At 60.2% G+C, this 25,538-nt stretch overlaps 7 protein-coding genes across 7 annotated transcripts; all 7 read left to right on the top strand.

Annotated features, from left to right (window-relative positions):
• Positions 1-893: 893 nt before the first annotated feature.
• LBRM_25_1580 (conserved hypothetical protein) lies at positions 894-1,802 on the top strand (the record flags this gene model as incomplete). The annotated part of the gene is made up of 1 exon (XM_001565612.1): positions 894-1,802. One exon carries the CDS (start codon positions 894-896, stop codon positions 1,800-1,802), a length of 909 nt encoding a protein of 302 aa, XP_001565662.1.
• A 1,484-nt stretch (positions 1,803-3,286) lies between these two features.
• Positions 3,287-4,126, top strand: LBRM_25_1570 (putative 2,4-dihydroxyhept-2-ene-1,7-dioic acid aldolase; the record flags this gene model as incomplete). The annotated part of the gene is made up of 1 exon (XM_001565611.1): positions 3,287-4,126. One exon carries the CDS (start codon positions 3,287-3,289, stop codon positions 4,124-4,126), a length of 840 nt encoding a protein of 279 aa, XP_001565661.1.
• A 2,193-nt stretch (positions 4,127-6,319) lies between these two features.
• LBRM_25_1560 (conserved hypothetical protein) lies at positions 6,320-10,348 on the top strand (the record flags this gene model as incomplete). Its single annotated transcript, XM_001565610.2, has 1 exon — positions 6,320-10,348. One exon carries the CDS (start codon positions 6,320-6,322, stop codon positions 10,346-10,348), a length of 4,029 nt encoding a protein of 1,342 aa, XP_001565660.1.
• Positions 10,349-11,880: 1,532 nt separating this feature from the next.
• On the top strand, positions 11,881-13,587 carry LBRM_25_1550 (putative protein kinase; the record flags this gene model as incomplete). Its single annotated transcript, XM_001565609.2, has 1 exon — positions 11,881-13,587. One exon carries the CDS (start codon positions 11,881-11,883, stop codon positions 13,585-13,587), a length of 1,707 nt encoding a protein of 568 aa, XP_001565659.1.
• A 1,354-nt stretch (positions 13,588-14,941) lies between these two features.
• On the top strand, positions 14,942-19,279 carry LBRM_25_1540 (conserved hypothetical protein; the record flags this gene model as incomplete). The annotated part of the gene is made up of 1 exon (XM_001565608.2): positions 14,942-19,279. One exon carries the CDS (start codon positions 14,942-14,944, stop codon positions 19,277-19,279), a length of 4,338 nt encoding a protein of 1,445 aa, XP_001565658.1.
• Positions 19,280-21,053: 1,774 nt separating this feature from the next.
• LBRM_25_1530 (putative kinesin) lies at positions 21,054-24,215 on the top strand (the record flags this gene model as incomplete). Its single annotated transcript, XM_001565607.2, has 1 exon — positions 21,054-24,215. The coding sequence occupies one exon, from the start codon at positions 21,054-21,056 to the stop codon at positions 24,213-24,215; it is 3,162 nt and encodes a 1,053-aa protein (XP_001565657.2).
• A 177-nt stretch (positions 24,216-24,392) lies between these two features.
• Positions 24,393-24,998, top strand: LBRM_25_1520 (putative acylphosphatase; the record flags this gene model as incomplete). The annotated part of the gene is made up of 1 exon (XM_001565606.1): positions 24,393-24,998. The coding sequence occupies one exon, from the start codon at positions 24,393-24,395 to the stop codon at positions 24,996-24,998; it is 606 nt and encodes a 201-aa protein (XP_001565656.1).
• Positions 24,999-25,538: the final 540 nt, after the last annotated feature.

Here is a 25,538-nt window from a genome sequence, read left to right as displayed (position 1 = left end):
TCATTTGGTCTGTGCTCGGGTGGCATGCACTCTGCATGTGATCATTCATGGCGCTTGCTCCTCCCCGAAATTCTCAGACAACTCGAACTCCCCCTCCCTCTCCCTCTACCGCTATGTGCTTTCCCCACTTCTACCCACCCCCGCCCTCCCCATCTCCTGTTCGCGTTGGTCAGGGCTGTGCTATGCACGTTCGCTTCACGCTTGTATGATTTCTTTTGTTTTTACTCTCGCTCGGCATGTTGCATTGCCACCACGTAACACCGTCCATGCCTCTACCCCTTCTTCCCCTGTCTCCTGCCCACTTGACCCTCTCCGTAGGCCACCTCCCGACTTGATCTATCCTATTCCCCTGCCCCGCTGACTCAGCCACGCCTACGCGCCTCATACGTTCATTGGGGCGGAAGATGCCCATGATACTCTGTTGCGTGTCTGCTGGACGCCGACATGCTCTCTGTGGCAACACGCCCTCTTTTCCTCGTCATTCAGTTGGCGAGTCTTACGTGGCGGTTCTGATAACGCTGTAATGTGCCCACTGCGCCACCTCGACTCTCTGAGGTAGAGCGGGATGAGAGAGGTCGTGCGGCTCACCATCCCACCGGCACCTCTGCATGCCTGAAGGAGAGAGGACCTCAGCCCTACCGTGTGTACACCCTCTCCTTCATCTTTTCACTTGTCTTCTCCTGCGTCAAATCCCCACCACCACCCATCACCCCCACGCATTGACATCTCCTCATCCTTCACTGGGTGCACAGAAGAAACGCATACGCGCCGAAAGAGAACACAGGCGAACATATCACCCACTACTGCCTCGTTGACGTAAAAGCCTACCCGCCGACTCCCCCCTCCCTCCCGCTTCCACCACTCCTCCTCCCTCTCACCTCCTTTCACCCCCTATGCAGAAGGCTACTCTCCAGATCCTTCGCGAGCAGGATGACGTGTGTAGCTCCTGCGTGCTCGCCCTCCTGAAAGACAACGCTGACTTCCAGAGCCTCTCCAAGAGCGAGGGCGAGGACATCCTCAAGCGCGACAACGAGGATGCCGAGAAACTGAGCGACGGCATCCGCATCGCCATTCGCAAGGGCATCTTGAGCGGGCAGCCGGATGTGTCGCCAGTGACAAAACTGAACGTGGTCGGACTCAGTGCGCAGGAGGTGACAGACAAGATCATGGCAGCGCTCCCATCCAAGAACGGCAATGTCATTGTTCTGCAGGGGCTGAGTGGCACCGGCAAAGGCACCACCGTGAGCAAGCTCAAGGATGCGCTGCCTAAGTGCATCACGTGGAGTAACGGCAACATTTTCCGCAGCTACACGTATCTGTGCAACGAGGTGCTGTCCGCCCAGGGAAAGGAGATCACGAGGGAGAACTTGACTGATGAACTCCTCTCCTTAGTCGAGAAGCGCATCACGTTTCTAAAGTGCGATGATGGGATTTTCCGCACGATGCTCGACGGCACGACGCGCGTGGAGGATGTGCAGAACACGTTGCTCAAGACCCCACTTATCAACTCCAAGGTACCGACGGTAGCCCAGCAGACCCAGGGCGAAGTCATCCGCTTCGGCACCGGCGCCGTCAAGCAACTCAGTGCTGACGGCTACAACGTAATTCTCGAGGGTCGCTCACAGACGCTGGACTACATTTCGACCCCCCTCCGCTTCGAGCTCGTCATCCCGGATGTTGCGGCTCTCGGCCAGCGCCGTGCAGCGCAGCGCGTCATGGCCAAAGCGCTGGAGATGGTGGCTAACGGCACCCCAGACGAGGAAATCAGGAACGTTTTGCAAAAGGCGGTCGAGGCCCTGTAGCGAACGTAGCTGCTGTGGAGGCGGGTGCTGCACACACACGCACACACACACACACACCTCTGTGCTGGTAGAGGGGGGGTGGCAGTGTCTGTTGTAGTCACCTTGCTACACGTCTCTCTACTGTCCTCTTACCCTTGAACGCTCACGGATGCCATGACCCGCGTCGGGGACGCCATGGGCCAGGCGGCCGACCCTTTCCGTGGAGGTGGTGCATCTCTACTGCTCTGCTTAGCCATTTCTTCACTGTTTTTTTTTTTTGGCTTCGCTCCCCCCTTCCTCCCCCTGCCACACACCCTCGGTGTGCTGTCTTGCATGCATCCACCCATGGAGACGGGCGTTGCTGCTGCTTTGGGGCGCTCCCCTCCGATCTCGGTGTCTCCTGCATATGCGTGTGTGCGTTGAGGGGGGAGGAGGGGGTTGCGCCCTATTCTCGTGCACCTCCCTTCATGCCCTCGGTCCCCTTTGGGTAGCGTTTGTTGTGCACTGAAACTTATTTTCGTCTCTTTTTTTTTTTCGGGATAGAGACGCCTGCAAGATGAAAAGAGCGCACGCACTGGGATACGCAGAGACACACACATGTATTCGCCTCCCCCCCCCCCGCCACCACCATCCTACGTCATGCCCGTCACGCTGGCATACGACCCTCGTCTCTCTCTCTCCCTCTCCTCCTCCTCCTCTCGTTTCTGCTTTATGGAATTTCATTTGTGTGTAAGTGGGGCGAGGTGGATGCGCATGCATGTGCCTGTAGGTGCGCTTCTATGTGTGGCTCTGTACGCCTGCTCTGACATGTATTTCGTTGTTCTCTCCTTCACTCCTTCTCATCTAAGAGTGTCGGACTTCCACGTGGGTGCGCGTACGTGTATGGGCCTGCGTGGGTTAATGTAGATAGGCGTGACCCCTTCTCCGGGTAATGTGACTCTGCATCCGCCGCAGCCACTGCTGCCGTGGCGATGGTGAGAACATAAGTGGACGCTGCCGTCTGTTTCCCTTGGTCCCCTACGACACACTTACAGCGGTGTTGGCTCGGGCTAATCTAACTGACTGCGCCTTGGTGTGCGCTATGTACGCTAGCGTGCCCCTCACACATAGCGAGCGGCATAGCAGCAACGCGTAAGCCTGAACTCGCCCATACGGAAGCACATGAGAGGCAGACTACACCTCCTTCCCTTCCCCGGATCACTCGGACGGCGCAGCTCGTTCGCCTTGGCGCACCACAAGTGCGAATACACTGGTGTGCTACTGCGTATTGTGCATCTGCTCGTGAAGCACGGCAAGCTGGTCGTATGCACCTTCTTGAAAAACGTCAATGCCGCCTACGCACATACACACTCTTCTCCCTGTACTCCCTCCCCCCCCCTTTCCTCTCTCGTCGCACAATAGCACTCGCCCTCCCCTAGCTCTCTGCCGCCCTCGTCTATCGCTCTCCCCGCGCTCTCGAACCACCATTCCTATACAGTCATTCAACCTTCCCACTCTCGCGAACTATGTCGTCCGGTGGTGCTGAGTTTAAGGCCGAGCTGCGTGCCGGTAAGCCGAAGTTTGGTATCTTTTTGAACTCAGCCAGCCCGCTGCTGGCCGGCCAGTTCAGCCACTCTGGCTACGACTGGCTGCTGATTGATGCTCAGCACTCGCCGGTGGACTCGCTGACAGCGGCGCATATGATCGCTGCCATCCACACGGGCCACTCCAAGGCCATGGTGCGCGTGGCGAGCACGCAGGACCGCGCTGGCATCCAGTGCGCTCTCGACAGCGGCGCCGATGGCGTACTGATCCCGTACGTGAACAACGCGCAAGAGCTGCAGGACGCCGTGTCGTGCTGCTACTACCCGACGACTGGCACGCGTTCCGTGTACCAGCCACAGCAGTGCATGAACGCGAAGGGCCTACTGGGCTATGTACCGGAGTCCAATAAGAACGTGGTGGTTGCCTTTCAAGTGGAGACGGCGGCGTGCATCGAGAACCTGGAGGAAATCATGGCTGTGAAGGGCATCGACATCGCCTTCCTTGGCCAGAACGACCTTTGCATGTCCATGGGTCTGTACGACGGCCGCTACGTGTTCCCGCAGATGTACTTCTCGCCGGAGCTGCAGGCTGCCACGGACACGCTGATCTCAACAGCCAAGAAGCACAACGTCATCCTCGGGCTGTTTCTGTTTGGCACCGACCGCGTCGGTGAGTTCCTTGAGAAGGGGTTCACCTTCATCAGCATCGGCAGCGAACTGCACCATGCCATGGTACAGGCCGGCACATGGGTGAAGGCCCTGAAGGACATCTCAGAGGAGAAGGGCAAGCCGTGGACAAACCAGCCCAGCGCCCTCGTGTAAGTGGGGGGGGCACCAGCGGTTGCCGACTGAAACGATAGTGGGGGATGAGGAAAGGCGCGGGTGCTGTTTCACGCACACATCCCTCCCCCTCAGCCTCTCCTCTCGCTCCACAGCCTTGTGTTTCTTAACGTATTCTTATACTTTCTCTCTTCATGCACTTTCGCTCGTCGTCGGCGGTGCTGTCATACACGCGCCCACGTACCGTCACTCGGTGCACGACGCGCAGGCGCTCCAAGAAGGGACGAGTGGATGGCAAGTCGGCCCTCGTGCGGAGACCCGATAATGGCGCAGCAGCCGCCCACGGTGGAAAAGAGGGTTCACCGAGAGAGGGTGCTCATATCCTGTGGTTTGCGTGTGCGACAAATGGAGGCGAGGGTGAGAAGAGAGAGCGTGCAGCACGCGTAAGTGTGCGTGCACCATACGCCCACCCCACCCCCTCCTCCACACACACACACACGCCTCGTCCCCGCTGCCTGCGTGGGGTTATTCTTCTTTTTGTTCCTTTCCTCTGGCCTCGCTGTCTACCTCGCTACTCCCTCCTCCCGCCTCGAGTACGTGTATTTAGGCCTACTAACGCGCTAAAGTAAACTAGTACCTAATCACGCGCACCCGCAGGGGCCGCCTGTACGCTCACCGCCTGGTCACCCCTCGCTCGTCAGCCATTCAATCAAGCGTGCAGGCGCATTCGACAAATTGTTAAGACCTCGCCGTACCCCCCTCCCCTCTCCCACATGAGTGTGCAAGTGATAGGCAGGAGCCACCATCTTGACATAAAGCAGCTCATCTACCTCGCTCTGTTCATCGAGCTGCCACCACCCACGGCCATCATCCATCCGCGCCTTTTTATGGCCATGTGTGGCATTAATCCCGTGGAAAGGACGAAGACGTGGCCGGTGAAGTGTGCGTGTGGCTGGCCTTGCACGAATCCGCCACCCGTGTGCTGCCCACTTATAACTCTAAGAAGTGGTACAGACATGCATGGTATGTGCAGTGCAGACGTGTGTGTGTGTGTGTGTGTGTTTGACTGGTACAGGCAACACTCAACTTGTCGACGTTGGGGCCGTTCGAGGTCCGTCCTTGGCATGCAAAGGCGATGAGTCGTCGCCGCAGTGTTGTGCAGCGAGTTGACGGCACGCCCACTGCAGGTGTCTCAGCAACACAGACGGAATGAGTTGTGGGGTGGTGCATGCGCTGCGGTGTGTCGGTGTGCTAAGTTCTGCGTGTGCCAGTCGTCAACAGACAAGAAGGGGGGAAGGAGGAGTGCGCTGTTGTGGGTGTTGGAGGAGGTCTGTGCTTGTATGAGCACTGCAAGGCTGCGTGTACCCATGCTCTCCCTTCACCTTACTGCCCTCCGTCGTCCCTCATCCTTTTCGTGGTCTGTGAGACACATGCATGGAGTCGAGGCCCCAGCATGAGCCGTATCGTCGACGTGCGCCCTTTGTGGGAAAGAGACTCACCTGCCATTTCATATTTACTGTCATCACCGATCCCTGTCCGTCTACCTGCTCTCTCGTTCATACTCCCGCCAATCTTCCCTCCTGCTTGTTTTGCGTGAATGTTGCTTCTCTCTCTCTCCAGGGATAAACCCGAAGTACTCCAACAGGTGTGCCGGTGGTGTCGGTCTGTGTTGGTCGCCGTGCACAAGCGCAGGCTCATTCACACAGAGAGAGAGAGAGAAAGAGAGTACGGACACACAAAGAGGCACTCACGCAAGAGTGCACACTGTGCTCTGCGAGAGGAATAGAGACGAACCCTCCCGCAACTCCCCTGCCCCCCCCCCCCCGACACAGGCTCACTTCTTCACATACACAGCGTACTCCGTCAAGACAGGAAGGGAGGCACTCAAAAACAGCAGGCAACAACCTTTACGTTGACGTCATCAGATAGCGATTACTTTGCAGCCTGACGTACGCCACTCCGCTGTGTGCTGCGTTCTTCTTTTTCATCCTTTCATAGAGACCGCCAACGAAGGAAAGTGACACACCGCCACGACCACGAAGCCGTGGACTGGCAACACTCCCAGTCCCCTCTCCACCGCGATACCGATACGGAAGGAGGAGAGGCGGCAGCAGCAGCGGCTACAGCTGCTCTTGTGTTTCTCCACTCGGTTGAGGTGCATAAACAAACAAAGAGGCGGTAGGCGCGAAGCAACTCGGCACACTGGGGGGGCACCACACAAACTTGCTTGCAGAGATGCCGCATTCCGGCAGCGCAGCGTGGCGCTCTCGCTCGGCGGAGCAGACGGCGCGCCTGCTGCTCTCCAACGCCTTCAGGCACGATACGTGGGAATGCGCGGCGGCCCGCAAGCAGGTTCAATCCCATGGCGGAGCTGTACACACGCTGCGTCTCAGATTTCGTGAGCTGACTAAGCAGCCTGTTATGCCAAGCGATGTAGAGGCTGTCAATCTCGCCATCTTCGACCCCGAACGCAAAATGTTTGTTGGCGCGACGTACCAGCTGGAGGCGCGTGATATGACGCGGTCACTGGCTGTGCAAGTCGCACCCACTCAGCTCCTTGTGGTGGAGACTGTGGTGCAGGACATTCGACCGTCGGCGCCGCTAGAAGAGTACCGGGTTACCAGATGGGGCTTTTGCCCAGTGGAGGAGGTAAAAAGCGGCACCATCTCGGTCAAGCTGCGGCCTGGAAGTGCGCACCTCCTGCTCGTAGAGATGAACTCGTGGCCTGCGGTAAGTCTGCCGACGACCCCGAGCGACGTCGCGCTGATATGCGATGTGGCCATGGACCAGGACACAGCACTTACGCAGCTGATGGGGGAGCTCGTGCCGCCTGGCATCTTCGTCTCCGAGGACTTCACACGTGCTACGCCGACCCCTGGTACCTCACTTTTCCGACTGTGCGTGAGGAGCATTGAGCTGTCGGGTTCAACGAAGGAGTCAGCGTTGAACCTAGCAGACCCGGACGCGGAGTGGTCCGTCGCAGCGGTGGCCCATAATGGCTTTCAGCAGCTCGGGAAGGGGAGCGAAGTATCACTGGTGTTAAAGACCTCGAACGACGGCGGTCAGCGTAGCTCTTCATCGATCACCTCCTCCGCATCCACTCGGCGTCTGTCTGCAGCGCCGGACGCCAACACGGTCCTTCTGCGCTCTGACCTGCCCCTCGAGATTGACCGGCTACCCGTACACTCCGCCACGTCGCTAGTTCTGGCCATACGTCGCCGCGCGCCGGGCTCACGCATCTTTGCTGTGTTTGGCTTCTGCGTGCTGCCGCTTTGCATGATGCCGATGCGGGACCGCGACATCCGAGTAGAGAACCTTCCAGCCTTGAAGGGCCCATTCTCCTGCGAGGACGCTCGGCTGCTGATGGTGGACTCCACGAGCTCGTACGGGCGTGTGCCCATCGCGGTAACCCTCACCGTCGAGTACCATGATACCGGCATTTCAGCCGGGGCACCGCCCGCAGGCGCCGTCGCCGCCACCTCGGCGGTAGCAGCACAGCAGCAGCCGGAGGAAATTACGAAGGACGAGGTAAGCTACTCATCGTTGACGTCCTCCGCCTCCTCCGTCTTCGCCACACCGAGGCCGACGCAAGTTCTTTCTACCGCCGACGTTCCTGGCGGTGGCGTTGCGGTGGGGCCAACCAGCTACAAAGGTTTGCCAACACCCACCGAAAGTGGTGCAGCGGCCGCTCCTGGATTGTCGGCACCCGACAGCGGAGACAGTGTAGGCGTCTTCAAATTGCTCTGCAGCATCATGGAGGAGCTACACAAGGTGCGCGAGTCACAAGACATGATTCTCCGACAGACTCGCGGCGAGGGTGGAAGCAGCGGATTGTCAGCCCTCAGTCCTGCACTACAGGAACGCCTCAACAGGGGCCTGGCGGACGGCCGCATCGACGTGATCGATCTCGCGCCGCGGCCCCTCGCCGTCTCGTGGAGGGCACTCAAGCTTATGCAAGAAGGCGTGCAACCTATTCTGCATCCTCTACATGGGACGCTGCTGGACGATACGGCGCCAGCCCTTGGCGAACTCACGTCGTCTCTTTACGGCTTCCGGGTGGAGGGCATTACCGTGGACAACGCCTTGCACATGCCAGCAGACGTATGTCTTCTCTTCTCGTTTGGTCCTTTGCCGCATCAACAGGTGGGTCCCTTGCACGCCGTCTCTGTGGAGAAGACGCCAACAAACGAGAGCTTCAAAGTATACGACGATCGACACGAGGCTGGCTTTGTGTGGTGTGAGCCGACAGAAGCGCTGCAGAGCGGTGCCATGCGCAAGTACAAATCAGCGAGCAACGCTACTGTCTACGTGCACCTGTACGACGCGCTCAGTATGTTCTACGTCGCCACGGCAAGTTTGCCACTGGCCGCTTTCCGCCGGCCGATCTCGGCCATGTGCGCCATGGCCCCCATGGACGTGGTGCTGCAGCGGGACTTGAGCATGACGGAGCAGGTGGTGCCGCCGAAAGTGTTTCCAGTGATGCGGCATGCGGGGCAGCTGCACCTCACCGTCTTCTGCGTGGGCATCTCGGTCGCCTCTGGTGATGAAAGGAGCTGTGCTGCTGCGCTCGCTACCGTGCGTCTGCCGGAGAATGTGCAGAGTCGCGTCATAATCGCGAAGAAGCTGCGGCATGCCGACCGATTGAGCCCGGCAGGATTGATCACAGGGTCCTCCGCTATCAACGGCACCGCGGTGACGAACGGCGGCGCATCGGCCTCGCCCACTACTGACGTTTCACCAGGGAAACAAGCAAAAAGCGCCACGGATGGAGCAGGCACTCTTCACTGGCAACGCGCACAGTACTTCAAGGCACAGCAACGGGAGCAGCAGCAAAGCGTAGGGGCGGCGCCGCAGCTGCTGGGTGTGCCCGACACACACGTGCAGGCCGCACAGGCGGCCGCCGAGTTAGAGTATCGCCTGCGCCACCTTGAGCGGGAGCGCGCCGCCGTCAAGTCGCAGCGCATTGCGGAGGCGTTGCTGAACCGCCTCACTGTCGAGCACGACGTGCTCGTCATCTCATGGCGCCCTGAGGTGGTGCGAACACCCTTCGCAAACCCCTTCTCCTGCGCCATGGAGTTCTTCGTGGAAGTGGACCCGAGGGACACCGATGTCTGCACCGTCATAGGGGCGTCCAACTTTGTGCTGGGGCCGCGCGAGAGGACGGAGCTGCCGCTGGCCATACGCCTGTCCATACCCCGGAGCGTCTGGTCTAAACCTGGGAGTGGCGCAAACGACCAGCAGCTGAAGCAGCAGAACATCACGGCGCGCGTGTACTCGGAGAAGCGGGAGCTGGCCTGTTGCATCCGAATACACGCCACAGTAGAGCCGCCAGTGGTGGACCGGCGCTACGAGATCTTCGGTGCACCTGGCACGGAAGTTGTCAAGAGTATTCTCGCCCGCACTTTCTCACCGGCGAGTTTTCCCGTCATATCCGACAAGACCGCTCTGCTGCAGCGCATGCGTGAGCTCTGCGCCTTTGTCGCTGTCTCGGGAGAGAAGACGTCTGTAAGCACAAACGTGGTGCTGGACCCCATCACGCAGACCTACGTCACTGCATGGGAGGAGGCCACCGTGACGACGAAGATACCGGAGGAGACGGGCCGCCAGCGTATCGAGTACGTGACGCTCTTCTATGACGCCGCCATGAGTCGCTTGTACGAAACGTGGGAGATATGCGTCTTCGCCTGCGACAGCTTCATGACGCGGGATATCTACTGGGGTCAGACAACAGCACTTGACTTGCCTGCTGAGGGGACGAGCGACCTGTACTGCAGCGACACCGCCGTCACTGTGGAGAGGCGCGGGGCGTCATACGTGCTGCGCCTGCACCCCCGCGACGTTGGCACGCAGCGCATGCTTCTCCACACCCTGCAGAACGACGTGCTTAAGAAGACGCTGCTGACGGTGTCCACCGTGCACCCCACGCCGACGTACACCCAGGTGATGGAGCTCTCCCTCGCAGAAGTGCAGGGACCGGTGCTGCGCCGCCTCACCTTTGTTAATCGCGGAGACAAGGAGGAGGCGTTCCAAGTGAACCACAACTACCGGTTTAATCTGCTCGTGAGCCCATCGAAGTTCACGCTGGCGCCCAGTGACACGCAGTTCGTCAGCCTTCAATTTGACCTCCTTACGTTGCCGCCCGGTCAGCTGGAGGGGCGGTGGCCGGTGTGGATCTTCATCAACAACTCCGAGGACAAGACGGTGGAGTCGTACCACCTGCAGCTCGTGGTCCGTGCGCACCCAGTCGTGCGCGTCGAGGCATAGGCGTGTGCGGTAAAGGGAAGAGAGGGGAAAGGATGGGGTTGCATCTCGCTGTGTGTGCAGTCTGCCTACCCTCCCCCCCCCCACTTCCCCTCTGTGTGTGTGTTCTCCTTACGGCCTATAGACAGCGCAACTCCATCTCGCTCTTTCCGGCCTCTTGCACCATTCATGAACCACTGATGATGCCGCCCACCTCAGTACGCGGTATCAGGGGTTAGAACCCACGCTCTGAGGAAGCCGAGAATCGACCGCCGCCTGCCTCCCCCCCCCTCCTCGGGTACGACTCTGTGGAGAGGTCTGGACTGGCGCTGCGACGAAGAAACTTATGACCGTCATGGAAGCTGGTGCAGCGGACCACGCGCCGTGTTGACTATCTGCCGAGTAAGCGCCACCAGCTAGTGCTTTTCTACGCGAGCTGCGCTGCTGGGACGTCGAGCGTAATCCTGAGCAGAACGACGCCAAACGGTACTGGTGGGCCCGGCTCCTCGACAATGGCCGTGGCGCGCCAGAGGCATAGATGAACGGCGGCTGGATGGATGTATGTGTGCGTGCAGCTGTTGACTTGTTCGTGCTAGAGAGACACGCTTCGATGTGGGAAAAATATGACCAGCTTTTGCCACACAACAGGCGAACCCAACACCACTCGGCTCCCCTGGCCGGCCGAAGACCTTTCGCGTAGTGCGATGCAGCCGTAGACACATGCGATACAGCAACGCACCGACTCAGCCAGCCGAGCACCGACCGCTACATCAAACTCCACCCATTCCCCACTTTGCAGGTCGCCTCACGGCTGCTCCCGTCACACCGTTCGTCACCTCGTGCATCCCTCGGGGTGACTCGGACCCCCACACAAGTAGGCAGTCAGGACTGTGTGGGATACACTCGAGCCACGCTGATGTTATCCTCGTCCCATGGATAGCACAGACGTCCTCCCTGTCGCAGATCTCTCCGACGAAATGCCATCCACGGCCTAGCCACCGGCATGAGTAACGATGCATCGCTCTGACGTCCCTACATCGCAGGTACGTAACCCTGTCACCACCAGAGGGTGGTTCGGCATTGGCAGGGATGGAGAAAAGGAGCTGCCAGGCCTGACCACACAGAGCGTGGGGTGCTGAGCTCTGCGATGCCGCGCGCTGAGGTGTACTCCCTTCCGCCATGGGAGTTGTAGAATGTCAGATTAGGAAAAAAGCCCTTCATGAACTCATCTGTGCAAAAGCCACATCCACATGCAGGAGGCGCGCCCGTGTACGCAAGGCGGGTGGCAAAGAGGCACCGTTCGTTCTCCTCCTGCCTCGCTTTTCTCTGCACACACACACACACGCCATGCACACCAACTACACGAAGAAGGACACCCCAGTGTGGGAGAGAAGAAGTTAGCGAGGGCAACGGAGAGAAACGAATCCGCTTCCCCACCCAACCCTCAACCCCCCCCCTCATCTTCCACCTCTCTCCGTCTCTTGTTTGCCGTCATAATACCGCAGCTTTCTCCACTGCCCCCACCCCCTGACACACACACGCACACAAAGAGAGACATGGAGGCTGTGGTGAAGCTGAATCGCAAGCTCGGGGTGGGCGGCCGCGGCGTTGTTTACGAGGGCTTCGATCACGCCAGAGGGCACTTCGTCGCCATCAAGGAGCTGGCCTATATGGAACCCAGCGTCGCTGACGAGGAGGACACGGAACTGGCTGCCATTCTCACTGAACTCGCATATATGCGCGAGGCACAACACCCCAACCTCGTCAAGTACTACGGCGCCCGCCGTAGTCCCATCGGTATTCAGATTATAATGGAGTACGTAAGCGGCGGCTCGCTGGACTACGTGTTGAAACGCTGCGGCCCTGTGCGCGAAACCGTCGCCCGCGCCTATACCCGCGATGTGCTCGAGGCTCTGCACTACCTGCACAAGACAATGCACGTGTGCCACCGTGACGTGAAGCCGGCAAACATTCTCATCACACCGGACGGGCGGTGCAAGCTGGCCGACTTTGGGGTCGCAAAGTATGTGGAGGTGATGACGCCGACGCACTCTGCGCAGGCAGCACGCGACAGCCAAGGCGTGGGAAAGGCGGAAGGGAGCACCTCGCCGCGCCACCGCAACGACGAGCGTCAATGCTACCTACAGACGGCGGTGGGCACGCCGTGGTACATGGCACCAGAGGTGATCAACGGAGGTGTCGAGGACGACGACGACGAGGACGTGGCACTTGACGACGCATATGCGTTAACTGTGGGCGGCAACGCCAGCAACGGCAGCTCCAGTGAGGACTGGACGAGTAGTGGCTTGGCCCATACAGCATCCCACCCGCTCGCCTCGACACCCCCACTGTACTCATCCTCCAACTACTACAACCCGCTGAAGCGGATTGTGAAGAAGGGCCGGCTCGGCGCGCGCTCGGTCGGATACACCACCAGCGCCGACATCTGGAGTGTTGGCGTCACCGTGTACGAAATGGTCACGGGCACGAAGCCTTTTGGCGCCGATCTCTCCAACCCGTCTGCGGTGCTCTTTCGGATCGCAAACTGCGCCGCATCTCCTCCGCAGCTGCCAGCGGGCATGCATGTCTCCGTGGAGTTGCATAACTTCTTGGACCTGTGCTTCGTGTACGACAAGGACCTCCGCGCGACGGCGGCGGAGCTCTTGGGCCACCCATGGCTGCAGCCTGCTCGCAAGGGTAGCAACAGGGGCGGTGTCAGCGCCAGTGGAGCGAAACAGCCACATCGCGTGCTCTCCAATGCTGAGAACCTCTCGCATTCTGACATGCGCGTGGATGAGTGCGAGCCAGTGCAGCGCCATCAGCAGCCAGCGACCCGCCGCACCGTCTTTGACGGTGTCCCTCTCCTCGACGCCATCGACCTTCCCGCCTACCCCGCAATGACGGCGGCCTCGTCTCTGGTCTCCTCTGCGGCAACCGAATGTGGCGCTGGTGGAGAGGGAGTCTATCCTCCTCCTACCAGCTCGTCAGGATGTGCGCAGCACAGCTTGCACCGCCTGTCGTGCAGCAGCGTTCCTCGCGGCTCACCCTCCATCCTCATGTCGCCGCCGCCATCGTCCGTGTCTATTGCGGAGCAGGCGGAGGCGTCTTCACGGTACGCAGCGGTACGACAGCGCATTGGACACACCCGCGCAACCAACTCCGCGCGCACCGCTGTCTCAGCAGCAGCACCCGACGCGCAGTCAAGCGCCGGGATTCTCTTGTCCACATACGGAGAGTTTGTCGATCTTCTGACACGCCCTTGACAGATGGAGGCACCTGCAGCCACAGCAGTAGGGACTCTCATCTCCACCGCAGGAACCCCACGGCTGTGTGTCAGTGTGTGCACGTCTACACGTATGGGTGTATGCTCTGCGTTGGCTCTCTCTCTCTGTCTCTCCCTCATTTGCTCTGCCGCGGCTGTGCCTTTACTGTATTGCTCGCTCGCACTCATGTCCCGGATGTGTCGCTGGAGGCAGAAGTACACACAACGAAACAGCAGCGCACGACTCAACAGGCACATGTGCGCTCCCGCCCCTTCCCAATGTGAATGGAGGAGAAATGCGGTTCTCTCGCATTCTTCCTGCCGCTGTCCTCCCCCACCCCACCCTTACCACCGACGTCTCTCAGCTGGGAGCGCCCATCAAGTGATTCCTCCGTGGTACCGCATCCACGCCGTGTGCGCGTGTACCGCACTACCCCCCCTCTCCCGTCCCTCTCATCGCCTCGCTTTCGGCGTCTCACATCCCCTCTTCCCCCCCCCCTCATTTACTTTGCGTCTGATCGAGTGTGGGCTTGCTGTCTGCTGATGGAGCGGCGTGATTCGCTACAACGCTGTGAAGCCGCGGAGCCATCAGCGTGCCACCTCACACAAGCGAACACATCGGCACTGACGCACAGGGCAGGATCGCACTTCAACACGTACAGCTCCCTCTTCTCTCCCTCTCTTGTGCTGGCCTGTCGCTGCACAGGCATACGTCTGTGTGCGTGTGTGTGTGGGTGCGTTCGGCTGTGAGGTGAAGTGTTCGTAGTTGCTTTCTTTTCCCCCTTTTCCATTGCCAGCGCAGGCGCACAAAGAGAGACACACACACACGCAAATACAAAGGGCATACACGCCTTCATAAATAGAGAAACCGAGCAGGCGGTAGTGGTGGTGGTCATCATTGCAAGCCCACGATCGATCAGCAGGGACGAAGCAGTCAAGGACACAGACACAAGTCGTCCGTCCTGGCAGACGCCTTCCTCCTCCCTCCCCCTTCCATACACGCACACACGTACACACTCATAGAAGCGGTCAGCGGCATCAGCACTGACGTACTCGACTATCGTTTCGATCTTTTTTCCTCTCCGGGCCTCCTTTCGCGTGTGTGCGTGTGTGCGTGCGTGTGATCGTGTGATCGTGAGTGGGTCTAACGTCTCGCGTGCTGCTCCTTTTTCGTGCATGAGCGAAAAGAGCACCGAAAAATGCTCCGACTTTCCATGAGGTCCTTTCAGTGGCGCTCGACAAGCCGCATGAGCGGTTGGGTGACCACGGCAGCGTCAGGAAGGACCGCTACAACCACCCCTGCCACCCTGAGCAACAACCAACACATCACCACAAGCGCCCTGGAGAGCCAAAGCATGAACGAATTCACGCGGCGTGCGTCAGCCATGAAGAAGCGATGGCGCGGCAAGGGTCAGTACGCCTTCGCACGCGCAGAGGCGCAGCGCTTCCTCGACTCCGCAGTACCAAAGAATAACCTTGGGGCCTGGGTAGAAGAGGGCAGCAACGCCATTGCACTCTCGCAGCTGCTGAGCTTCTTCGAAATCCAGCCGGAGGCGTCGCTAGCGTCGCTTATTTTGAACAGGCTCATCCGGACAGCAGAGGACGAGTCTGCCCCGCTGATGAGTCGACTGCACGCCGCCCTCAGTCTCATCTGCACCCGCCCCGACGAGAACTACGAGCGAGTGTTTCACGTGATCACACAGGCGCTGCAGCAGCTTCATCGAATCGCTCTGGATAGAAATGGGGATGGCACCAGCACTAGCAGCGGCGCTGGAGGCGGTGGTGTTGGCCGAGTTGGCAATGGAAGCTCGCCCTTCTCACCCCCACAGTTGTTGCCGCTCGATGCAGTGGGCGTATGCGCCAAGGCACTGCAGCGGTGCGGAAAGCGAACGCCGCCGATGCTGAATGAGCAGCTGGCGACAGTCTCGATGGCGCTGCTGCAGATGACCTCGGCCACCGACCTCCCCTACATGCAATCCACTCTTCTGCGCCTGTATGCATGGATGGTGCGAGCGGAGCGTCCAGAAACGAATCAGCTACTCTACATCTTGATTGAGCAAACTGGTGAGTTCGCGCGGCACGACTTTGGGACCCTGATGGTGTCATGTGCGCGGCATCACCAGATCATGCATCTCCCAGTAGAGCTTATCCAGCGTCTAGCACGAGCTGCATTTCAGTACCGCAACTCCTTCACCGGTCGCGACGGTGCGGCGATACTCGGCACTCTTGCCAAGCTGGTCGTCTCCCTCACCGCGGGTACGAATGGCGTGTCGGCTGCTGACGTGGTCCGTGCTCAGGATTACTTCAACGCGTTGTTGGAGGAGATGCAACAACGCGTCCTACGCCTGTTTGACATCAACGACAAGCTGTTCTGGAGCAACTCCGAAGACATGTCGTCCTGTGCGTTTGCTTACGAGCTTGGCGGGCATGTGCGCTATCACCGTGTGTTTCAGGCGTACGCGGCCTACGTGCAGCACTCCGTGCAGAGCTTTGAGCCACCGCAGCTGGCCCTTGCTACGGGCATTCTGCGCAGAGCGCAGCTGCTCACCCCGCACCTGGCCACGCGGCTGTCCGAGCGCATTGAGGTGGTCTTGGGTGAGCTGCGCCTGGCAGAGCTCTCCCACATCTGCGCTACTTTCGCCGCGCTACCGTCGCCGCGACCGAGCTGGTGGGATGAGGCGAGGGCAGTCGCATTGCGTCTTTTCCAGTCGGATGTCAGCGGCCTTGTCTCCATTAACCTCGCCATCGCCTTCCCTGAGCAGCCCGACTTCGCCGAAACCATCGACTACGCGCAGATCACCAGCAAGCAGCTCGTGGATCTACTCCCTATCACGCTGGGGTCAGCCCAGTTCGGGGAGGCGGTAGTAACGGCAATGTGCCGCCGACTAGCCTCGCAAGGTGAACGCTTCGCACCGGATGACCTGCGACTGCTGCTGGCATGTGGGGAACGACCGCAGCTGGTGCATGCATCACAGGAGCACCTCCGCCAGGCTTTTGCCCAGCCCGTATGGAGTACGGACACCCTCTACTCCCTGCCGCTCGTGATCGACACGAATCACCCGGAAAGGAACCTGCAGCACTTCAGCGCAGCAAAGGCCTTGGCAGCAGCCAAGGCGGCGTCCGTGGGACCAGCGCAGTTTGTGTCGCTAGCAGAGCTTCTCCTCAGCTGTTTCGGCGACACCGATCAGGCCGTGCGTGAGTATGTCCAGGCCGGCGGTGGCGACTTGGTGAAGGAAAAGGGCGTGTACGGTGGTACCGTCGTTCGCTACCTCTCCGTTGTACGCCGCTTTCCGAGCATGGTGCCACCCACTCAGTGGCTGCACGACTACGCGGAGATGTTGGAGACGCAGACCTCGAACATGGATCCTGACAACCTCGAGGATGCCCTGCTCTCCCTGCGCACTCTCTACGAGGATGTAGCCAAGACGCCGGCGCTGCAGATGGTGCTGTCGTTTCTCGTGCGGCAGTTCTACGAGGAGCTGACCGAATCGGAGCAAACAGCGCGCATCACGGTGCTCGTGGTGTACCTGCAGAATGGCATGACGCTGCCACTGCTCACCGCCAGCAACCCAACGCTGCAGCGCGTGACAAGCAAGGAGGCACACTACGCCCCAGAAGTGCGTCGGGCATTGGCAATGATGCCGACTCCAAAAGCCCTCCCCGCGGAGGAACGTCGCGGGCGATTTGTGTTGAAGCACCTGGAGCCGACCCGCCGCAGTAGCGAAGCGGCCGCGCCGTTGCTGGACCTTAATCTCACGGATCCCTTCACTGACCCCCTGTCGAGCGTGGAGTCCGCAGCGAAGCCAGCAGCACCGCCCTCAGTGCTCGCGGAGGCGCCTCCTGCCCCGCCCAACGCACCCATCACTGGGACTGCCGCATCAGCCCCTGAGCCTGAAACAGTTGCGGCCCCACCGCCACCGCCGCTGCCGAAGGCGGAAAAACCGATGTCCTACTACGCAAAGTTTTTTAGCTCCTCCGTGGGGCAAATCTTAACCGGCCGTGGCGACCGCTCCCACGCGGAGGCAAAGAAAGAGGAGACCCCCAACGAGCCGACAAAGTCGCCGGAGGAGGCGCCAAGGCAGCCCCGTCGCACGCGCCTGCACCCCTCACCCCACGTCTCCACGGCAGCAGGGACAGCGGAGCCCCCCAGCGCGTCGCCCCAGCTGCAGTCAACGCAGCAACAGCAGTCCTTGCCATCCGCCCCCTCTGTTGCCGTCCCTGTCACCACCTTCACCACGGCGTGGGGTAGCAGGGCGCCACCGGTTGCAGGCACTGGATGGGGCTTCGCGGCAGCAGCGGCAACACAGCCGGCATCGACCACCGCGGAGACGAGCCACAGCAGTGCCTTTAGCTCCCTCTTCGGTACGCCATCCACCCTCTCTCCAGCGGCACCGTCACCAACAGCAGCGGCAGCGGCGACTCCAGCTCCTATAGCTGAACCTGCTGTCGCTGCTGCCCCCGCGGTCGGCCGCCCAGCGCGCATGAGCGGTGTGGGCGGCAACAACATCTTCTTCAACCCGAGAAACCTCTCGGCCTCGGTAGGGCGACCAGTCGCGTCGCGTAAGGCAGTCATCACGCGCCCAGGTCTGCACGGTGCTGCTGCGGCAACGACCGGGGCGGCGGTGGGGCAGGCACGACCTGCCGCCATTGCCTCAGAGACCGTGTTCAGCTCAGCCGCGGCAGAGAGCATTAGACGCATCCCTGCGGATACCTCCCGCGCCACTCAGGTGCCACCGCTCGCCAACACTCCAGGGGGGCCGCAGACTGTTCTGGGGGGGGCCGCCACCTTCACCGCTGATGCCCCCGCAGCGGCAGCGAACCAACACCAGAGCGGGAACGGCGTGGCAAACTTCATGCACAGGGCAGGCGTGACGAGGGTTTCCGGGTACAACATAGGCGAAAGGGGAACTGGGGGTGCAGTGGCCGCTGCCAGCGAGTCGCCAGCGGCATCCTTTGCAGCGGGCGGGCAGGACAGCAGGCCGGCGCTGGACTGGATGGATGCAGCGAGGCGTGTGGTGCGAGTGACGCGGCTGCCACGCACCAAGACAAAGACGCGTTCACAGCACAGTCTGTCGGCCTGGCTCAACACGCCATCCGCACGGCTGAAGAGTCCGCTCAAGGAGGAAACTGGAGAGGCGGCGGACGAGCAGCCGGCGACGTCAGTGTCAGCGACAGCGGGGCACGGACGGCAAGCGACGGTCGCGGAGGTGTTGAAAGGGCGCAAATCGAAGAGGGACCCCAAGAAGAGCACTATCGAGGCGGCGGGCGACGACGAGGCCGGAGGACCCCACGCGAAGCGCAGTGGTGGCAGTCGTGGGCGGAGTCGGGGCGGAAAAGCGGCTGCGGCTGCGGTCGGCGGCAAGGCAACGAAGTCCACCAAAGTCGCAGGCCACACTCATCATAGCGGCAAGGTGGCAGCAGCAGCAGCAGCAGCAGTCCAAGCGAAGAAGGGCGGTAAGGCCACTGTAGCAGAAGCTGCGCAGACGTCGTCAGCGAAGAAGGCCACAGCAGCCAAGTCGGCCAAGTTACCGGCATCATCGAAGGGCAGCGGCAGCGCCGGCAACAGCGGGCGAGCCAAGCGTTCCGCCTTGACGACGGTGGCGGTGAAGCCGGCGAAGAAGGCGGTCAAGGCGGCCGCTAAGAAGGCCACAGCCGCGGCTGCCAAAAAGAAGCCAGTGAAGGGGAAAAAGTAGTTGCGTCATACTGAGTGTGTTGCACACGGCTGGCATCATCTCTCTCCTCCGTCTAACCGACGCTACACATGTCCCCTCCCCCCCCCCCCCCTATCCTTCACAGCGAGAGCAGCGGCACCACACGAAGGCTCATCGGCGCCGATGGTGATGCCCAGGTGTGTTTCTCGAGTGTCAGTGCCGACATGTATGTGTAAGTGTGTGTGTGTACTTGTATGGAAGCGAACCGAGTTGCATAGAGCGAGGGAGACGAAGAATAGTAGTAAACGCATGGGGATACAGGAGTCAGCAATGGCGCGTAGAGGGGAGGGAGGGGCAACACACACCCACACACATACACACAAGTGAGTATAGACGGGCAAACGAAAGGGGGAGAGAAAAGGCTGCAACACGACTCGTTACAGCACGACGTGATGAGCAAAAGCCGTCTCTTGCCTCCCCCTCCCTCCCTCCCTCCCTCCCTCCCCCCCCCCTCCCTCTCTTTTCCTGTTTATCAGTGCTGCACATAGATAGAAAAGGGGGAGAAGGATGAGAAGCGGCAAGGGGTGTGGGGTGGTAGCCGATTGGTGGGGAGTGGCATATGAGGGCTGCAGTGGACTGCGTACGTAGACGAGGGGCCATGAAAAAGGTGCCGACAGATGGCCTCACACGCGAGGCCATCTGATGGGGGCAGGGGGGTGGGGGGGGAAACACCCACATGAAGGCGTGTTTCATCTCTCTCTCTCTCCCTCACTGTGTTCGTCGTTCTGGCTGCTATTCATGCGCCGCTCTCGGGGTTGATACCACCACCTTTCCTCTACCCCCACCCAAGCCCATGACTCCCTCCAAGCCCAATGGTGTCGTGGCGGTGCCTCACTTGCGCCTGTGCGTGTGTGTGTGTGCCGCTTTCCCTGTCTTCTTTGACTTGCTTGACTAGACTGTGTGTATGAATTACGCCTTTTCCTCTCTCGCTGGGTTGTCTTTCAGGGCTTTCCAGCCTTGTCGGCGGGTGTGAATGCTTAATTGTTATGGGGTGTCGGCGTACCGAACTACAACGGGGTACAGTGAAGAAAAGAGATAAGAGGGAGAGCGGGAGAGAACGAAGTTTTGGTGGAGCGCGGGGAGGTGGCGATTTGTTGGCACCAACCGCTTGTAGTGCTCATGTCTCTCCCTCTCGAGGCGTGCACTCCTGTCCGTGGGATGACCTATGCGTCTGCAGCACAACCTTGACGGGCACCACCCCGGGGCCAACTCCCGCGTGATGCGAGGAATGCCTACCCCTCTTATACATGTTGGGCGCTATCGATTATGCAAGATCCACGCAGATCTACGCATCTCTCTCTATTGAGCTTCCTCTCCGCATTGTCTGCTCTGGCTCTTTTCTCGCCTGAGATGATCCTCCGCTACGCACACACACACACACATTGCAACGTTCTGCTATTTTTCGTTCTTGACTGTACAACATGCTGCACTCTCGGTGAGGGGAGGGGGGGGGGGCGAGGCTCGTGCAGCAGAAGGCTCACCCTTACTTCAAGCATACATACACCTACACACCGCTATCCGTGAAGAGGGAAGAGGCGGTGGGTTGACAATCTCGGCACCCACCGGCCCCCTTTCTGTCACCCTTTCCTTTCTGTCTGTGCGTCCACGCCCATCGCTCCCACACCAACAGGCACGCACAGACTTCCGCATACGTCCCCATCGTTCTTCCTAGTCCGTCTTCCCATGCTTCCCGTGTTGAGTTTCAGCCAATTGTGGTCTCTCTTTCTCGCTCTCCTTCCCGTGCCCTCTGCCTATCATGCACTCCCAAAGACCTTCTGCAAGCTACAATGTCCGTCGTCAGAGCGATCGAGGCGCATCAGTGTCCCTGGTGAATCATCAGAACGGAGGCTTCACCGAGCCCAGCCCGTACACGGCATCTGCACACAGCGAGGCGCGGGCGCATCTACAGGGGCGCTTTCCCTCCGCCACGGCGGCTTCGTCTCCGCGGGAGCACTTTGACAACGCCAACCTCTACTCCAGCACCACTGCAGCCAGCACGTGCGACAACTTTAGGGTGGCAGTGCGCGTGCGCCCACCTCTGCAGCGCGAGCTGCATGGCTATCGACCCTTTGTCGACGTGGTTCAGATAGCGCCGGAGCACGCCAACTCCATCACCCTCTGCGATGCTCTAGACGCTGAAGACGGTAGAGGGGCAGTGTACTCGCGCCAGAGCTACACGTTCGACCGCGTTTACGCAGCTGACACAACGCAGGAGGAAGTGTACGAGCTGAGCGCGCGGCCAGCCGTGCTATCAGTGCTAGAGGGCTACAACGCCACGCTCATAGCGTACGGGCAAACCGGTACAGGCAAGACATACACAATGGAGGGTTTTACAAGCGAGGAGAAACGCGGCATCATTCCTCGCGCAGTCGAGGATATCTTTACGTATATACAGGAAAGGCGCAGCACCAGCGCGGGCACAAAGTTCCTCGTGCGGGCCTCCTACATGCAAATCTACAACGAGGTCATCTCAGACCTACTGGAACCGCCGACCACAGCGCTCGGTGGTGGTGGAAGCCGTAGCAGCAGCCTTACGGTGCGCCACACACCCCTGCGTGGTGTCTACGTTGATGGCTTGTCGGAGTGGATTGTGCGCACCCCGGAGGATGTGTACGGACTCATCGCCAAGGGCACAGCGCTGCGGGCAACGAGCGCCACTAAGCTAAGCGAGCTGTCCTCCCGGTCGCACGCCATCTTCACGATTGTCGTAGAGGCGACGGAGGGCGACGAGGCGAATCCGCTCTACTACCGCTTCGGCAAGCTGAACATTGTCGACCTGGCCGGTAGCGAAAAGATCCGCCTTGCGGGGGTCACGGGGCAGCGACTGGAGGAGACCAAGAACATCAACAAGTCGCTGCACGAGCTAGGCAACGTCATCGCTGCCTTGGCCGCCAAGTCCGGTGCACATGGTCGCCGAGTACAGCGGCACATCCCGTTCCGCAACTCCGCCCTCACGAGCGCGCTGCGCGACTCACTTGGCGGCAACTGCAAGACGACGCTGATCGCGTGCATTTCTCCAGCGCTGGAGTCGTACGCGGAGTCGCTGTCCACGCTCATGTTCGCCAATCGCGCCAAGAACATTCAGAACCACGCGGTGGTGAACGAGGGCATGAGCCAGGCAACGCTGCTCAGGGCGTACGAGCAGGAACTACGGCGACTGCGGCGGCAGCTGGAAGAGCGCACGGAGGTGGACGGCAGTGAGCTCATGAACTCGGCTGACACACACTTGCTGCTCTCCGAGTTGGAGGAGGACCGACGGCGCGCGGAGGCGGACCGGCAGGCGGCGCTTGCAGCGCTTCAGAAGTCGTCAGTGGCACATCAGGAAGAGATGCGTGTTCGGCAGGAGCTGGAGAGTCGCATACGCGAGCTAGAGGTTATCATGCGCGAAGGTGGCATGGAGGGCAACCCGCGCACCAGTCAGGAGTACGCGGAGCGGCTTCTCGAGCTGGATCGGGAGCATCAGGCCGTGGAAGAGGACAAGGAGCAGGTAGAACGCTACAAGCACCTACTGCTGAAACAGCGCGATATCATGCTGAGCCTCACCACTCGACTGAACGACCGCGACGAGACAATTCTGCTGCTCCAAGAAGAGGTTGAGGCGTACGACCAGCATGTGCAGAAGCTGGAGGAAGAGCTGGAGCTGGTGGCACAACAAGGTGACGCAGGGCGACGGGCCGCTTTGCCGTCGCCATCCTCGACCGTGATGATGGTTGTGAACCCGCAACTCGTCGGGAGCGCGAGTGAGACGCAGGCAGCAGAGTATATCTACCAAAGACGCGTGCAGTCCCCGTCGCTGGAGGCTGGCGCGCGGGCCGCTACGTCGCCGAGATACCGATCATTCCTGCAGCCGAGCCGCACCGTTACGGCAGAGGAGCTCGCCGTGGAGTTGGTTATGCTACAAGGCCGCAAAGACGCAGCTGCAGAAGCTGCTGCTGGCAAAGACGCGGCTGAGCTAGCCGAGGGCACGCTCCTTAGCGACGCGGAGCTCACTCGTATCCTGCAGCAACGCGCCGACTCGATCGTGCACGCGCACTACAACGCGCAAGTGGCGCAGCTGCGCTCCACCGTGGCGGCGCTGACCCTTCAGCTGCGCAACAGCGAGGACAAGGCGCACATCGCAGAAAAGGAGGCGCGCCTGCTGGCGCATCGGCTGAGCACTGGACAAAATGGTCCCACCATGGATGAGCTTCAGCGAGCACTGCAAGCGGAGTGGGACTCGCGCCGCAAAGCCTACGTCAGTACGATGGACGAGGTGCACGACGCCGTTCGTGCCGATGCGACAGAGCGGGCGCGGCTTGGGCGCGAGATCGACCGCGTCCGAGTGGAGGTGCAGCACCTGCTTGAGACGGCGTCCTCGGAGGCTACCGCGTCGTCTGACACAAGCCGGCGGTCTGCTGTGAGTCGCGTGTGGCAGCGGCTGCAAGAGGTGGAAGAGAAGGTGCGCCTTCAGGGGACATTGGCCCAGCTGCCAACTCTGCTCCCTGACGCTGGCGTTGTGCATTCAGTCTCGAGCAGTGCCGCGCGCTCAGCGTCTGAGGAGCACAAGCTGCACGATGCGCAGGCACGGGAGAAGGCGCTGCAGAAAGCGGTTGAAGAGCAGAAGCGCCGCATCACACAACTGGAACAGGAAACGGTGGCTCGCGCAAAGCGCTGCCCATCATCGGAAGTGACCGCCGCAGACGCCACGGAGGTGGCAATGCTGAGGAAGAAGCTCACAGTGCACGAGAAGGACCGACGTGCCCTCCACACCATCCTGGAGCAACGAATGAAGGGTAAGATTAATCGCATCTGTGAGCTGCTCCTCACCCACACCGACGCCACCAACTGCAAAGAAGCCGCTGACAAGCTAAGTAGCGAGGCGCTTAGTCTGCAGGGCCTGATTCACGCCGCAATCAAGGCGATGGATGCGGAGGTCTAGCACACTCTATCTGTGCCTGTGCCTGAAGCGATGTCGTGATGAAGGGCATTCCCCCAGTGCGCCTGTGTTGGTGAATTTCGTGGTGTGGATGTGTGGCCTCAGTGCGTCTTTTCTCGTGTTGTTCTTCTGCCGCCTCTTTCACTATTTTGTGCATTCCACCCGCATAACTCCAAGGCAATGATGTACACGTGTGTGTGTGTGTGGGGGGGGGGGGGCGTGTCAGTGAGAGATGCAGGGATGCAGCAGCGGTGCAAGACATGGGGAAGAGGCGCCCCTCAACCCTTCACCTTGCCCTCCCCAGTTCAAGTTTTGCGCCAGTTAGTTCTACTTCCCTCCTCTCTCTCTCTCTCTCTCTCTCGTCACAGCGTTCGATCCCCACTAGAAAAGCACGCACACGCATACCTGCACACAGGAGACAACATTGCGTCCGCCGTAACCGACACCATGGAGGCATCACGCTACATCCACACATATCGCATTTTCGTGAGCGGCCGTGTGCAGGGTGTCTTCTACCGCAAGTACACAGCGCTGAAAGCAGCGGAGCTAGGCGTGACAGGCTTTGTGCGCAACTTGCCAGACGGCCGGGTCGAGATCCTGGCGGAGGGAACGAAGACCCAGGTCGGCGCGCTAGAGGCGTGGTGCCACAGAGGGTCACCAGAGGCGCAGGTGACCGCCGTGGACGTGGAGGATTGCACACAGCTTGCACCTCAGAGCGATGGCACGGGGGTGACGGCTACGCCGCCTCTGGATCGCAAGATGAGCAACTTCGTGGTGAGCCGCTAGTGGAGAGGAGGAAAGAAACGAAGAGCGGAGGGCTGGGTGGGCAGGTGAAGAAGAGGGAGGAGGCTGGCCCTATCTTCTTGTGCTGTTGGCTTCTCTCTCTCCGTGCTTTTTCGCGCTCACTAGCCTTCTGTTGTCGTACGTACGTGTGTGTGTGTCGTGGTGCTGTATAGCTGCTTTACGGTAGTAAGGGAGAGCTAGGGTAGGGAAGGAGAGGCTCTCCCAGTTTGGCGCGCAGAGCTCACCTCCCTCCCCCCTTCTCCCAACCTCACTATGCTGAAGACTCTGAAGTGATGACTCCTCACTGTCCCTCGCTTTGTGATTGCTATGTGTTTGATATGAGACAACGTTGTGGCTATGACTGCCCTGTCGTGCGGCCCCTCCAAATGAGAATTCCAGGCTGCTGGATAAAGCGAGTGCTCAGGTGATACGTGTGCGTGGTAGTGCGCCACACCTCACCGCTCTCTTGGTTCTACCGTTGAGGTGGTGACTGGGGGCTGCGTCTGAAGCTCACGCACACTCACGCATCATTTGAGCTGCACG

This window comes from Leishmania braziliensis, chromosome 25 (genome assembly GCF_000002845.2).
Source record: "Leishmania braziliensis MHOM/BR/75/M2904 complete genome, chromosome 25".
In the NCBI taxonomy this organism is placed as follows: Eukaryota; Euglenozoa; class Kinetoplastea; order Trypanosomatida; family Trypanosomatidae; genus Leishmania; species Leishmania braziliensis.
Note: the sequence above shows the minus strand (reverse complement) of the source record. Positions and strands in the feature narration are given on the sequence as shown.